General features: G+C 38.0%; 1 protein-coding gene across 1 annotated transcript in view; it reads left to right on the forward strand.

Moving 5' to 3' along the window:
• Window positions 1-16948, forward strand: part of aatf.S (apoptosis antagonizing transcription factor S homeolog) — a 103138-nt gene that overhangs the window by 29303 nt on the left and 56887 nt on the right. The window contains 4 exon segments of the mRNA NM_001174006.1: window positions 3358-3472; window positions 11696-11900; window positions 12017-12181; window positions 12324-12407. Coding sequence (NP_001167477.1) covers window positions 3358-3472; window positions 11696-11900; window positions 12017-12181; window positions 12324-12407 — 569 coding nt within the window.

Below are 16948 nucleotides of genomic sequence, written 5' to 3' on the forward strand. Positions count from 1 at the left end.
GGGGATGACTGGTGCAAGTTGCAGGCTTTGTGGATTTAAATGAGAATTGTTCTTGAGGATAAGGAATGGAGATAAGTACAACAAAATATAGACTACTACAGTTTATGGCATTGTACACGTAGAGCCCTGAAGCCCCCATCCCCCTGTAGAAATTCGATTTATTTGACTTTCTTTTGTAAAGCCACAACCTTTGTTTTGAGGAGAATTACTGTTTTTCAAAATAATGTTTTATTTTAGGAAGAAGCTGAAGAGGAAAATGCTTGGTTTACCATATATTAATGGATTTGCATATTCATCATTCCAGTAGAAAAAAAATCCTGACCGTTGTATTCAGACTATAATTACACAGTGAGATGAATGACCTTTACCAAACCTGTGCCATTTTCTCCATTCAGAGTGACCAGTTCAAGCAAAATCACTGCAGCAAATACAAAACCCTTTACTTTGCACATCTAGTATTTCAGTTATGTAATAATTAAACATCCTATTCAATATTGCAAATTAAACTGGCTTATTGTCCCTTTATCTGTGTTGTTCTTGAACAATTTATACAGGTATGAGATCCATTATACGGAAACCCGTTTTCCAGAAAGCTCCGAATTACAAAAAGGCTGTCTCCCATAGACTCCATTTTATCCAAATAATCCAAATTTTTAAAACTCATTTCCTTTTTCTCTGTAATAATAAAACTGTACCTTGTACTTGATCCAAACTAAGATATAATTAATCGTTATTGGAAGTGGAACCAGTCTGTCTGGTTCATTTACTATTTACATGATCTTCTAGTAAATTTAAGGTATGCAGACCCAAATTATGGAAAGATCCATTATCCAGAAAACCCTAGGTCCCATACCTGTACCGCTTTTTGATGCATAGTTAGTCCTAAGAAGCCTACATTACATTATATTTTTATAGTTTGAGTTAATATTTTTATAGTTTGGGTTACTAAATTGACTGGCCTAAAGGGCAACAACAGCTAGCATAATCTGGACCTTCCCTTTCATATCAAGCAGCTGCTTATGTATTTTTGCTTAGTATTTTATCTGTATTTGCAAGAAAACTAATTTTATTTAAGGTTTACATTATGGATGCACCAAATCCACTTTTTGGGATTCGGCTGAATCCCCGAAACCTTTGTGAAAGATTTGTCCGAAAACTGAACCAAATCCAAATCCTAATTTGCATATGCAGATTAATGGAGGGAAAGGAAAACATTTTTTACCTCCTTGTTTTGTGACGAAAAGTCGTGACTTCCCTTCCAGACCCTAATTTGCATATGCAAATTAGGATTCACATTTGGTTCGGCCAGGCACAAGAATTCAGTTTAATCCTTCTGAAAAAGACTGGGTCCTGGATTATTTTGGCATGTTAAAAATACTTCGGGGAAAATATATATAACATACATACTAAACTGTAAGCTTCACAGTGCTTCTCATCTACAGCATCTTTGCAATTAGATGCTTCCTTTAGGATTAGTTAACATGTTTGAGGATTAGTGACAAAATGTAAGACTGCAATAAAGATAAAACATAACATGTTAAGTCAAGCAGTATCCAAGATTTTGACCTCTTATTTCAATATGTGTTCTGTATTATTTTTATTTTATTTTTTTATATAACCTTTGTGAACATGTTTAAGTACATTATAGAATACATACGTACATGCTTTAAAGGAGAACAAAGAACAAAGGTGCTGTACATATCATAGGGCCCATCTACCAAACCACGCACCCACACTTCAGAATACGGCCCTGCTTTAACTTCACATTGTAATGGTCTGTGGATGCTGCCAAAAAGCTAAGGACAGGAAGACAAGTAGCCATACATGGAGCCTGCCAACCCCACTGTGCTTCTCTGCCTTTTATGTTCAGGTACAAGGGTGCATGCCCGTATTTAGGAGTGTGCGTGTTTTGAGTTCAGATGTTGGGAGATTTCTATATATACATATGGGTCCTATTATATGTTGTTCTCCTTTAATTGTATTGTTCATAATGTGACTGCTGTTTGGGGATCTTGTGCATGTTGCAACATGGTGGCATACTGCTGCCTTGCACAAAGACTATAGGGTTGACAACTGCTTTTGGAATTGACAGGTTAATATAGGTGAACCAACTGTTCTATGACTATGAAATGTCCCTTTGTTCAGAGCATAATTGAATGAATTCTGCATTTATTTTTTAAATATTATTTAAGAACTATATCAAATGTCTGTGGTATTGAGTGATCTCATTCTGTTTTTTTTCTGCTATCAATATTTCCAATTGTAAACATTTTAATGTTAGGACTCATTTCACTATTTTTCCCAGTGTCCCTTAAAGCCTTATAGAAATAGGTAATTTCTGTGTTTATCCATGTACTGGGTTCAGCCACTTATATGCTGATCTTGTAAAACATAGGACTATCTTTGATCAGGCCATGTTGGGACTTGCAAATGTTGTGTTTGCATGTAGAGCACAATGGTTGGATAGTGGCTGTACTGCCAAGGAAAAATATGTGCAATAAAGGTCCCCTGGGCTGTAAACTGGTTCTAGAAAAGAGGCTGCAAAGCTGACATGGAAGAAATACTGTTATGGTACTTTTTTAATAGGATTGAAGAATTTATAGTTATCCTCGTGATGGGTTTTATTTGCTTGAGGAATGCAAATCCTTACTTGGCTTCTCTAGAAATTCATAAAAATTATTACAATAAACATTTAGCCTGATATTTTAGAGGCCATATGAAAATATGGTATCTCGAGCTGTTTCTCTAATCGATTCAACAATCCTGGGCAAGTGTTACTAATGAAAAGTATATGAACATTGTCTGTGTTAAAAATGTATTGCTATGTAGTACATATTTTGACATGTACCCGATCTACAGTAGGCTAATTCAGACCTGTCTTTAACATTCGAAGTGACCCATTGATGTCATTGCTTTCAGAGTCCAAAAGTGGTTGTTTTGAAGCTGATTCTTTAGTGTAAAGTCAACTTTGCTCTTACTGGTAGATATGTTGCTAGGGGAATAAAAATATAAAGGAGGGCCTTTACATGTTAACTAAATGTAACTCAGCAGGTTTAAACAACCCAGGAGCTGCTCCTTCTGCTACCATTCAGAATAAAATTCCAACTATTGACCATGACATTCAAAGCAGTCCAGAACTTTGCCCTACTCTTCCTCTCAACTTAGTGTCTGTCTGTGTGTGTGTCTGTCTGTTTATGTGTCTGTCTGTCTGTCTGTCTGTCTGTCTGTGTGTGTGTGTGTGTGTGTGTGTGTGTGTGTCTGTGTGTCTGGGGATTCTCACATAAAGGTGAAATAAGCTATAGTATAAAAAGTAATGTTCAGATAGTCACAGTTAATGTTACCCAAATTTATTTCTAGATTATAAAGCACTGAAAGAGTTAATGCGATCCTTAGCAGAACTGCAAGATGAACTACTATACCAGTTTCCAGAGACACAGCATCTAATTGATGGAAAGAAATGCAAACCAGAAAGGTAAGCACTAGATTTATTTGATCTGATTGTGTTTTATGAACTTGTTCATTACCTTGTTACATTGCAGCTGCACCTAACGCAATTGTTTATTTTAGTTGTACAGCCCTCTGCTATGAAGCAGCAAGTACAGTTATTGAGATCTTAATGATTAGTTCCTTCCTTTCCTATGTCCTGCCTGTGTCTTAGGGTAAGGCCAGACGAGGAGATTCGGGGAGGTTTTGTCGCCTGGCGACTTATCGCCACGTCTTTTGCGCGACTATCTCCCCGAACTGCTTCAGCGTTTTTTCCCCATAGGCTACAGCGCAAAATCGCCTACGCTAATGCACACGGCAATGCGTTTTCAATAGTCGCCCAAAGTTGCCTCAGCATCTTGTATCCATTATGCTTTTGCAAATAATCTATATAATCAGTGTATATACCCATTTATGCGCTCTGGAATATGTTGACGTTTTAAAAAATAAAACATGGTAGTAAAATAAATCCATATTTTTTACAAGTATTTACGAAAAAATTTTTCCCTTACAGATTCAAATTTATTTTGCTTTTTATCCACAATTTCATAACTCAACTCTGTAAATGTAATTTATATAACTTAAAAAAATAGATGAACAGGGGTTACAAATATAAAAGAAGGTATCAGGAATGCACAAGTTTATTGTGCATATAAAGTAAATATTTTGTTTTTTTTCTCATCATTTATATAATGTTACTAATTTTTAAGAAGAGCTGTAACCAGCAATTTGACGTAAAAGAAGTGTAATGATTAGTACTTGAAAAGTGAATTATTTTCATAGGGGATTGAAACATAAGCATGTTTGAGAATTTTCATCTAGAAACTTTTTTATTCTGAAAGCTCTGAATAAGGAGTTCCAGTTTCCCATGTTTTCAAATTTAAGCAAATCTTTAACCCTTTAAGTGCCAGCAGAATTTCACATTTTGGTTACGCGAAATGCCAGCCGTTTTTGAAACATTTTGTGCTCTCTCACTTTAGGGGCATTTTCTGAGGGGAAACCTATAGTTTACCTAGGAAAACTATACATTGTTTTTTTCGGTAGAAACTGAGCTTTCTAAATCTGCCTGAGTTTTCATGTATTTCCAACTGTGCAAAAAAAATTTATAGTGCTAAATACCAAAAAAAAATGAAAAATTACCATTTTTCATCGTATATCAATTTATACCAGAAAAATATTTCATTTTAGGGATGAAAATCCAACTGATTTGGAAAGCCTTATGTCTCTCGAACGTGCCAATACCAGATATGTATAGTTTTAGGGAGATTTAGGATTTCTGTACAGCAAAAACTCCCGGCAGAATATTACCGAATTTTGAAAGCACTAAGGCAGAAAACGGCATGCTTTAGATTCCAAGGCAAAAAATCCTGAAACCGTAGGTTTACCCCAGAAAACCATACATTTTTGAAAAGTACACATTCTGCCGATTACAAAATGGGTAACTATGTCTCTCTACTCCCAACTACCAAACATAAAAGCTTGTCTGAACATAGCGGTTTTTCAAAAAAAAATTCAAAATTCTGAAAAATCATTTCAAAGGTTTTATTTTGCTGCTCCGCATATCCCAAACTATATTAGGTACCAAGAAAAATATGAAAACCTGAAATATGATTGCCAGGGGTCCACTGAACAGTTTGATACCCATTATGCATAGGTTTACCAAATTATCTGGCATTTAGAGACACCAATATGAAGTTAGCACATCCAAATTGTTCAGGACTTTACTTCAGCTACTGAGAAATCAACACATTGACTGCATTTTTTGTGGGGTAAAAACACAGAAATATATGTTTACCCCCCAAAACCCATATATTTTTGGAAAGTACACATTCTACTGAATCTAAAATGGGTACCCATGCCTTTCTGCTCCAAACTACTGAGTCGCAAGGCTTTCCCACAATTGTCGGTTTTGGTGAAATATCTGAAAATTGCCTCAAAGCTTCAACTTCTCAGCACCATATCACCCATGTATCGTTACGCACCAAGAAAAAGCACCCTAAATATGATTGCCAGGGTTCCTCCAAACAATTTGGTGGCCATTGTTCATAGGTTTACCAAAGTATCTGGCATTTAGAGGCCTCAAAATGAAGTTAGCGCATACAAATAGTCCTGTGGGTAACTTCATCTAATGAAAAATCAACACATTGACTGCATTTTTGTGGGGTAAAAACACAGAAATATATGTTTACCCCCCAAACCCATATATTTTTGGAAAGTACACATTCTACTGAATCTAAAATGGGTACCCATGCCTTTCTGCTCCAAACTACTGAGTTGCAAGGCTTTCCCAAAGTTGTCGGTTTTGGTGAAATATCTGAAAATTGCCTCAAAGCTTCAACTTCCCAGCACCATATCACCCATGTGTCATTACGTACTAAGAAAAAGCACCCTAAATATGATTGCCAGGGTTCCTCTGAACATTTTGGTGGCCATTGTTCATAAGTTTACCAAAGTATCTGGCATTTAGAGGCCCCAAAATGAAGTTAGCGCATACAAACAGTCCCGTGGGTAACTTCAGCTAATGAAAAATCAACACATTGACTGCATTTTTGTGGGGTAAAAACACAGAAATATATGTTTACCCCCCAAACCCATATATTTTTGGAAAGTACACATTCTACTGAATCTAAAATGGGTACCCATGCCTTTCTGCTCCAAACTACTGAGTTGCAAGGCTTTCCCAAAGTTGTCGGTTTTGGTGAAATATCTGAAAATTGCCTCAAAGCTTCAACTTCCCAGCACCATATCACCCATGTGTCATTACGTACTAAGAAAAAGCACCCTAAATATGATTGCCAGGGTTCCTCTGAGCATTTTGGTGGCCATTGTTCATAAGTTTACCAAAGTATCTGGCATTTAGAGGCCCCAAAATGAAGTTAGCGCATACAAACAGTCCCGTGGGTAACTTCAGCTAATGAAAAATCAACACATTGACTGCATTTTTGTGGGGTAAAAACACAGAAATATATGTTTACCCCCCAAAACCCATATATTTTTGGAAAGTACACATTCTACAGAATCTAAAATGGGTACCCATGCCTTTCTGCTCCAAACTACTGAGTCGCAAGGCTTTCCCACAATTGTCGGTTTTGGTGAAATATCTGAAAATTGCCTCAAAGCTTCAACTTCTCAGCACCATATCACCCATGTATCGTTATGCACCAAGAAAAAGCACCCTAAATATGATTGCCAGGGTTCCTCCGAACAGTTTGGTGGCCATTGTTCATAGGTTTACCAAAGTATCTGGCATTTAGAGGCCCCAAAATGAAGTTAGCGCATACAAATAGTCCTGTGGGTAACTTCAGCTAATGAAAGATCAACACATTGACTGCATTTTTGTGGGGTAAAAACACAGAAATATATGTTTACCCCCCAAACCCATACATTTTTGGAAAGTACACATTCTACAGAATCTAAAATGGGTACCCATGCCTTATTGCTCCAAACTACTGAGTCGCAAGGCTTTCCCAAAGTTGTCGGTTTTGGTGAAATATCTGAAAATTGCCTCAAAGCTTCAACTTCCCAGCACCATATCACCCATGTGTCATTACGTACTAAGAAAAAGCACCCTAAATATGATTGCCAGGGTTCCTCTGAAAATTTTGGTGGCCATTTTTCATAAGTTTACCAAAGTATATGGCATTTAGAGGCCCCAAAATGAAGTTAGCACATACAAATTGTCCTGTGGGTAACTTCAGCTAATGAAAAATCAACACATTGACTGCATTTTTGTGGGGTAAAAACACAGAAATATATGTTTACCCCCCAAACCCATACATTTTTGGAAAGTACACATTCTACAGAATCTAAAATGGGTACCCATGCCTTATTGCTCCAAACTACTGAGTCGCAAGGCTTTCCCAAAGTTGTCGGTTTTGGTGAAATATCTGAAAATTGCCTCAAAGCTTCAACTTCCCAGCACCATATCACCCATGTGTCATTACGTACTAAGAAAAAGCACCCTAAATATGATTGCCAGGGTTCCTCTGAAAATTTTGGTGGCCATTTTTCATAAGTTTACCAAAGTATATGGCATTTAGAGGCCCCAAAATGAAGTTAGCACATACAAATTGTCCTGTGGGTAACTTCAGCTAATGAAAAATCAACACATTGACTGCATTTTTGTGGGGTAAAAACACAGAAATATATGTTTACCCCCCAACCCCATATATTTTTGGAAAGTACACATTCTACAGAATCTAAAATGGGTACCCATGCCTTTCTGCTCCAAACTACTGAGTCGCAAGGCTTTGCCAAATTTGGCGGTTTTGGTGAAATATCTGGAAATTGCCTCAAAGCTTCAACTTTCCAGCATCGTATTGTCCATGTATCATTACCAGCATAAAGCATCCTAAATATAAACATAGGGGTCTACTAAACAGTTTGATGCCCAATATGCATAGATATACCAAACTATGTGGTGCACAGAGTCCCCCAAATGACAATATGTATAGACATTTTCACGGCTGACGCGCTTTCTGCTGCAATATAACCACACGGTGTGTGTATTATGCGACATTAGACCACCTAACAGTACAGAGACCCCAGAAAACCATATATTTTCAGAATGTACACATTCTGACGAATCCAATATGGGTAAATAAGTGTTTCTACTGCATACTGCCAAACTGCAAAGCAATGCTGAACATAACGGTTTTTATCAAATTTCTGAAAATTGGCACAAAGCTTGAATTTTACCCCATTATATGCCCCACATTTCATAACTTATCAGCATAAAACATCCTAAATATGAACGCCAGGGGTCTACTGAACACTTTGATGCCCAATATGCATAGATATACCAAACTATGCGGCGCACAGAGACCCCCAAATGACAATAGTGTATATATATTTTCACGGCTGACGCGCGCTGGCTGCTGCAATATGAGCACCTGGTGTGTGTAATATGCGACATTAGACCCCCCTAACAGTACAGAGACCCCAGAAAACCATATATTTTCAGAAAGTACACATTCTGACGAATCCAATATGGGTAAATATGTGTTCCTACTGCAAACTGCCAAACTGCAAAGCAATGCTGAACGTAACGGTTTTTATCAAATTTCTGAAAATCGTCACAAAGCTTGAATTTTACCCCATTATATGCCCCACATTTCGTAACTTATCTGCATAAAACATCCTAAATATGAACGCCAGGGGTCTACCGAACACTTTGATGCCCAGTATGCATAGATATACCAAACTATGTGGCGCCCAGAGACCCCCAAATGACAATAGTGTATATACATTTTCACGGCTGATGCGCTGGCTGCTGCAATATAAGCACATGGTGTGTGTATTATGCAACATTAGACCCCCCTAACAGTACAGAGACCCCAGAAAACCATATATTTTCAGAAAGTACACATTCTGACGAATCCAATTTGGGTAAATATGTGTTTCTACTGCAAACTGCCAAACTGCAAAGCAATGCTGAACATAACGGTTTTTATCAAATTTCTGAAAATTGTCAGAAAGCTTGAATTTTACCCCATTATATGCCCCACATTTCGTAACGTATCAGCATAAAACATCCTAAATATGAACGCCAGGTGTCTACTGAACACTTTGATGCCCAATATGCATAGATATACCATACTATGTAGCACACAGAGACCCCCAAATGGATATATAGTAGATAAAATTTACAAGGCAAAACAAAATAAGGCAGTAAAGGGTGAAATGCAAAAAAATCCAATAAAACCACAAAAATCAATGTTTTTTTTTTCCAGACTAGTGTTATCTGCCGTCAGAATCACAGTTTGAATATTTTAGATGGGCCAAACAGGTTATACGGCTAGAAACAAGTGAACACAATATATGCAGAACTGAAAATGCAATAAAATGGCTAAAAATTCAATAAAATGGCTAAAAATGCACCAAAATACCCAAAATTGCAATATAATCACCGAAATAACATACAAAAGGTATTGCACAGTACGGTTAGCGAATACGCTATTCGTAATGGCAATAAAACATTTTTTTCAGCCAAAAAAAGAGACGATGCGATAAGAAAAAAAAAAAAAAGCCACAATGCCATGTATGTGCGTGTGCGTGTGTACAAATGGTAAATTACATGTTATGTGCGCGTGTGTGCGTGTGCACGTGTGTGTAAGTGCAGTGAGTGTAAGTGACCCCCCCCAATCCCCAAAAATGTATGTGTAAGTGTGTGTAAGTGTGAATCTAAGTGTGTATTACTGTAATAAGTGTGTGTTGGTGTGTTTGTGTGTGTAATTGTTGCACTAACCTGAAAAAGTCGCTGGAGACTGTTGCAGACGATCAGGAAGAGCCCCTGGAAGACATCTGCGACGTGGTTCCTGTCTCTGTGCTGTGGGGGCGGAGATCGACGGCGCGTTGTAGGCTGCAGCAGCAGGACACGTAAGTAACACGTGCCTGCTGCTGTTTTTGGGCCCCTGGGCGAGCGCGCCCCAGGGGCCACTCGATCCCCTGCTCTGCTCGTTGCCTAGGGGCAGGGGATCGAGGAGGAACGGAGCGAGCGGCTCTAACAGCCGCTCCTCCGCTCGAGAACCAGGAAGTGCTGCAGAACGTAGAATCTACGTTCTGTGGCATTTCAAGTACCTTTGCCACAGAACGTAGATTCTACGATCTTTTTTTTTAACTTGTTTTCTCAAGAGCAGCAAGAGATTGTTGTATTTTCTTGGTGGTAAATAAAATGCATAAATCTGGTATTTAAAAATCAAACCAATTAGTATTCATGTTTTTAGTAACCTTAAGGCCACCCAGAAAACCTGACATTTCAAGCGTTCCAGCTTCCATCTCTTTTGATGCTATAGTGTGCTGCTGAACTTAATCTAGCTCTCGCTCACATCTTTAACTCTTGGCAGGCTCCTGGAATTTTCCCTTCTCCATTCAAACAGGCCTGTGCCAACCATGCTTGACCCATCCTGTTTCTCTAATAACAATCCTGTCACCCTTCTACCACTTGCTTATAACATTTTGGAACATATTGTGGTTTCCCCCATTACTAACTTTCTTGATGCAAATAATCTGTTAGTCCCTATGCAATCTGATTGCCTTGTCCAGAGTTACAAATGATTTTCAAGCTGCCAAAACCAAAGATCAGTTCTCCTAATCCTCCTTCACATATCCTTGCCATTTTATAGACCTGACCACTCCCTTCTTATGCAAATTCTGCATGCATTTGGTATCAATAATTGGGCTGCATCTTTTCCACCACTATTTATTTGTCTGTAATGCTAACAAAACATAATTATGTAGGGGTACCACAAGGGTCTGTATTGATCTGTCTTTATTCACCCCATACATTCAGATTTTCAACTGTTTGGATGAGATCTACTGAAGACAAAGAAGGATGCAAACTTGAAAAACCAGACCAAAAATTTCCTAATGTAATTTTTCATGTGAAGCCACATAGTTTGGCAGAGAGAGAGACAATGCCTTTCATTGTTGCTAGAAAAGAGAACATAGACACTGCAGCTAGGTGGCAAGGGTTGAAAAAGATATAGGTCAAGGATTTGAAGGAATTTTGTATAGTGTTAGTAGAGTATGGCGTTCGTGTTTCCTGTGTAAAAAGGGGTGAAGACATAATGGGTGTAAAAAATGAAAATCCTCACTGTGGCTTTGAAAAATCTATTGCAAGGCATATCTAGTAGTAGTAAATCTAGAGCAACTGGACTTGCATATGGAACCTTCCAATAATCCAGTCACAATGGTGCATTGTAACTATTCTGAGAGGTGACAGTTGAAACTCACAGAGATTGTGACTGCTGTGTAATTTCTGTGATGGAATACCATTGTGATTGAATTTTTGGAAGGATTTATATGTGGATGACTTCCCATACCATGTCAGCTGAATTGAAGAAGCTGCTTGAATGAGTAGTCAAATGTCTTCAATAATTGCTCAGCAAGTCCAGTTGCTCTTGATATAATCTACTAGATATACCATGAACTCGATGAATGAAAACCTTCATAGACTATTTTAAGGCATATTATCATAAGGTGATAGGGTGGATATTTTTTACAGGTTGTTTAAAAGACATACAAGTCTTTGATAAATAAAATCAATGCAATCTATATATATTATATATGTGTGTTGAAGTGTCATATTCAGGCATATTTTCTTGGAAAAAATGTACAGTATTTTACACTTGCCTGGCCACTAAATTGTGGTTGCTACTGGTGTGCCATTTTCAAGTCTGCAACTTCTGAGTATGTATTACTATCATATTAGTGATGACGAAATCCCCAGTGATGAAGAGGATGGCGTGGAGGACGATGTAGAAAAAACAAAAAGGGAAAGACCTCCTAAGCGAAAACTGGAAGTGGATGAATACCCCGAATTTATGGCAAAGCGTTTTGCAGCATTCAGAACATATCGGAATAATACATTACAAAAGTGGCATGATAAGACAAAGTTGTCAGGAAAAATTGGCAAGGTATGTAGATTTCTATAAATTGAGGGGACTTCAGTAATTAATTCCATGTTAAGTGATTGAAAAAAAGAACAACCTTGATTTGGATTGTCTCATATTCACTGGTTTTGTTGTTTTAGGGGTTTGGAGCTTTTGAGCGTTCCATATTGACTCAAATTGAGCAGATTATGATGGACAAGGAACGTTTACTCAGGCGTACACAGACAAAGCGTTCCTTTTATCGGATTTTGGGAAAGCCTTTGGATTCTCCAAATGTGCCAGAGGCTGTTCCTAATGAAGCAATGGTAAGGATTTATAAAATGCATATCTGGTCTTAATGTACTGCACCACTAGAAATCCTATCTTAATTTCACTTTAAGATAATTAACATATAGAAATGTTTCATCCCAGTGCCATTATACTGATAAATCTGGTCGTTCCATGCAGGATATTCAACAAGAAGCAAAATCAAACTCACATTTAAAAGATCAAGATGAAGAACTGTTTGATGATGATGATTTCTACCACCAGGTACATTCTTTTCTTTTAGAAATTGAGTAAATAGTACACACAGTTTACTTTACCTTATATTTGTGACTATTAAAAAGGAAAAGTCTGTCCCTCTTTACTTATTCTTAGTTTATTGTGTATTTTTAGTTATTTGTGTGTTTTCTCTATCATTTTGCAATTGACACTTGAGTACCTTTTTTCGAGATACAGGTATGGGACCTGTTATCCAGAATGTTAGAGACTTCGGGTTTTCTGGATAAGGGATCTTTCCATAATTTGGATCTTCATACCTTAAGTATGCTAAAAAATCTTTTAAACATTAATTAAACCCAATAGGATTGTTTTGCATCCAAATGAGAATAATTATATCTTAGATGGGATCAAGTACAATGTATTATTATAGAGAAAAAGGGAATCATCTTCAAAAATGTGAATTTGGTCTATGGGAAACAGGCTTTCTGTACTTTGGATCTTTCTGGATAACTGGTTTCCGGATAATGGATCCTATACCTTTACCAGTATTTAGGTCACTTTCAGCATAGTTCACAGAAAAATGTTACATTTTTTATGAGGATTTTCCATTATAACTGATTCGGCTACTGTTTCACAACAGTAGTGGAACAGTTCAATTTATGCTGCTAAATAAATGTCCTTCATTTGTGGGTTCCCAGTAAGACCAGATTTCAGTCTTCTTAATAGACATTTTTATTTTTAATTCACCCTGAAGTGGTAAGTTCAGAGAAAGATAGCACCAGGTGACCAGCCTTTTATGCTGCTTCATAATTTTAACTCTGATAAATTCCAAATTAAGAGTTATGAGTAGTAACATCTTATCTTCTTTCCCCCCTGACTGGTTAATTGGGGTGGCAGGGTTAATCTAAATTAAAACTTAAACTAATAGAGGTCAGTAAGGCAACAGAAACACCTGAGTAAAACAAATGAGGCTGCCAGCCGCAACTTTATCTTGGCCGGCTCCCAGGAGGCGATTGGCAGAGAATTACAGTCGCTCTGGCTTCTGCAAAGGTGAATGATGGGCGACACTTGTCAGTGCGCAGCATCTCTACAAATGTTCCAGATTGCGAGACTTCCGTGCCAACTGCTGCCATCCGTGTCGAGTGAATGGGAGCAGGAGCAGTTGTCAACATCTGGCAGCACAGCAAAGAATGGGTGCAAGGCTGGGAACCCTGCAGACTCTAAATATGGTGCTGGGAGCTGTGGAGGCTTTAATCACTTACCGCTCCCTGGCAGCAGGCTACAACAGCATATCCCAGCCTCGTTCATCACATGCAGACATCTGCTGAGCCGTAAGGCAGCTACACATTCATTTTCTTTCCTTGACCCCCCCCTTTCTTTTTCTCCATCCGCCTTCTATTTTCCCCTTTGCTCAACTCCCCCCTCTGTTCCAGTCTTCCACCAAAACTATTTCTTGGGAGACGTGATCTGTAAAGATTACCAGAGTGTGCTAGTAATTGTAGGGAAGAGTGGCCCCTGACGGACACAGCATCACACCTGTTCAGCTGACCGGGTTAATTTCTTCTGTTGAGTGGGATTGGCCACAGATTCAAGTTGATCCAATGCAACAATAAGGATAAAGAAAATTGCTGTATGTTTTCTGTCATCTCATCTACTTGAAATGTAATGCTTTTTCCTAATTTGTCAGAAGAGGAAGCTTTTGTCATTGTTATACTTAGATGGTGTTAAATGCACAGCGAAGGGTTTTTTTGACTTGGGTTTTACAGATTTTTGTTCCAGTGTTTCATATGTTTTTCAATTTCGGCAACCTCTGGCAGGCAATAAAACTACAAAAATACTAATAGAGCAGTGCACTCCCAGGGTGGGGTTCTTTAAGCTAGTACTTGATGGGTAAAATAATAATTATGCCTGTAAATGCCTATATGTTGTTACAATTATGGGAGAATACCTCAGACTTTGAAATACTGTTATTTTCATAGTCACAACCATCTGTCAGTAGAGTGGGAAAAAAATTGCTAGTCACTGCGGAGAGGGGCTGGACTGAAAGGGGTTAAACATTTAATTCATTCATCACCAATCGAGCTTAATGCTCAGCATGATTTACTGACACTTCCTAGTTAATTATTAGATTAGAGGGACACAATATATCATTCTTCAAAGAATATATTGGGGGTTTTGACTAGAGACTTTTCTGTTTTGACTGTTGAATCTCAAATCCAAGTGGGAGGATTTGGCGAGTCTTTGGTCCTTGCTTCCATGGAAAAGTCATTCAGTAATTGCTTTTTAATGTGCTAAAGAACACTGGCAGTTCCCTTTGTGACAGCTGTTAAAAGCTGCATTGTATGTTTTGGTTTTTTTTACTGGTACAGGCATGTTGATGAAACTGATCCAGGTGGATTGAGTACTCCATACCAACGGAAAAAAAAAAAGTTTGTAGGCACACTGTCTCATGAAGTAAAAACATTATTTATAATACCATTAAAAACTAGAGGCTGCTGTGTAATGAACACCTAACGCGACTAAGGGGTGTTCCCGAAACACATTAATGTGCTTACTTGTGCAAACTTCTTTTCTTTTTTCGTTTGTTCCTCATGGCAGGTTCACACAGTGTAAGAGGCAGGACTACCAAAAGTCTCTTAAAAATGCTGAAAAAACAAAGGCCATTTTTTTTCTATATAAGATCAAAAATAGCTTTCAACAGCAATAACAGTTCAGTACCAACACAATGGCAGCAAAATTACAGCACTCTGAACAGGCAACTGTGTGTGTACAGGCACATAGACTTCTCTATGTCAAGTTCACATACCTCTCCCTATGTATGTCTCACTCAGTGGCACTCTGATACTGACCAGCCAAGGTTTTAAGGGCTACCTGATCCTAATTTGACCCAGATGGCCAGCCTGTAGCACTTAACTCTGCTACACTCGTCCTTTTAGATCTTAATCTTAACCTGTAACCCTCCACCTAAAAAACTTTTTTTCTAATGAATCTAGAACAGAAAGGGATAAATACTGCTTTGACGTGGAGTAGCATTAACGAATAACAATTGCAAAATTGTAATTAATGTATATTGGGACAGTTCATTTAATAACTTTCATTATTTAAACAATTATTGTAAGTCCCATATTTGATATAACATTATTGTAAAGCACAGTAAAATTAACGTTTCTTGCTTAAAGCAATTCTGATCATCATTTATTTATATAACACAATGGGTAGAACAGCATAATGCTATCTCTGTGCTATTTTTTTTTCTCAAGTAAATAAAAACGACTTGCTCTTCACTGCTGGAAAAATTATTAAGATAGGCCGCAGTACGTCTCTCTTTGAGATGGCTGAGAGAAGCATCACCTATAAGAGCCTTCAAGCAACCACTCAAAACAGTCACAAGTAACAAATTGCTGTTAAGATAATAGGTAAATCTGGCGAGAAGAATGGCTTAAAACTTGAAAACATTAGGCAGTCAGGATATTGCCACTACAGTAGAAATACATTGTGCCTTCAGCACTGTGAAATAATACCATACATCTGTCCAACTAAATTCGGATATTGTTTCGGGAATGCTTATCCAAAACATCAGTTTAAATGCTGCTCCTGTCTTTCAGATGCCTTACATTCAAAACCAAAAGGCAGGAAATTCAACACCCAAGAGTTCTTTTAATATTTGCTATTGCCTAGGGTGGGAGTTTCTTTACTCTGTGTTGGAATATCGACTAGATTTATACTCAGATTTCAGCTTCCATGCACAGGCCCTATCTTCGGGATTTTCATCTGGAGCGCTAATCCACCCTTTCAGGCATATACAGACAGTCCCTGAGTTACATACAAGATAAGGACTGTAGGTTTGTTCTTAAGTTGAATTTGTATGTAAGTTGAAACATATACATTTAATTATTTAATGCAACTTCGACAGATGTCTTTCTTAACATAGTATTTATTTTTACCTTTCTGTGCTGTACATTAGACAACAAAGGGGATTGAGGCAGGTGGTTTATTAAAGCTAAATGCTAATAAAAGTCAAGCAAAGAATAGTATGTTACTAATATAGCCCCCATCCCATCTGTAAGTGTGAGTTGTATGTAAGTCGGGTGTATGTAACTCGAGGACTCCCTGTATTTAAAATTACCTTGTGTTCTTTAGAGAATAAGAGACAGCCTGTATTTAGCACTGCTGTATTCACGAGGGGTGGGATGCACAAAGTTTCCTCCTCCTTTTCTTCTACACATTCTCTAACTTACTCGCCATTCAGATGCTCGAGCTACACAGCGCGGCGACAGAATCATCTTCTATGACCCAGGGCTCCCTTGCAGCCATCAGTGCTGCACTATTTGCATATGCAAATTAGGGGCGGGAGGGAAATCGCGTGACTTTTTGTCACAAAACAAGGAAGTAAAAAAGTTTTCCTCTCTTCACCCCTAATTTGCAAATTTAAATTAGGATTCGAATTCGGTTCGATATTCGGCCGAATCTCTCGCAAAGGATTTGGGGGTTCAGCCGAATCCAAAATAGTGGGTTCGATGCATCACTACTTACATGATACATACAAGCAGATCTGAATAAGAGCAGGTTTTGAGCAGGTTTGAAAGGTG

The sequence above is a fragment of the Xenopus laevis genome, chromosome 2S (assembly GCF_017654675.1).
Source record: "Xenopus laevis strain J_2021 chromosome 2S, Xenopus_laevis_v10.1, whole genome shotgun sequence".
NCBI classification, from domain to species: Eukaryota; Metazoa; Chordata; class Amphibia; order Anura; family Pipidae; genus Xenopus; species Xenopus laevis.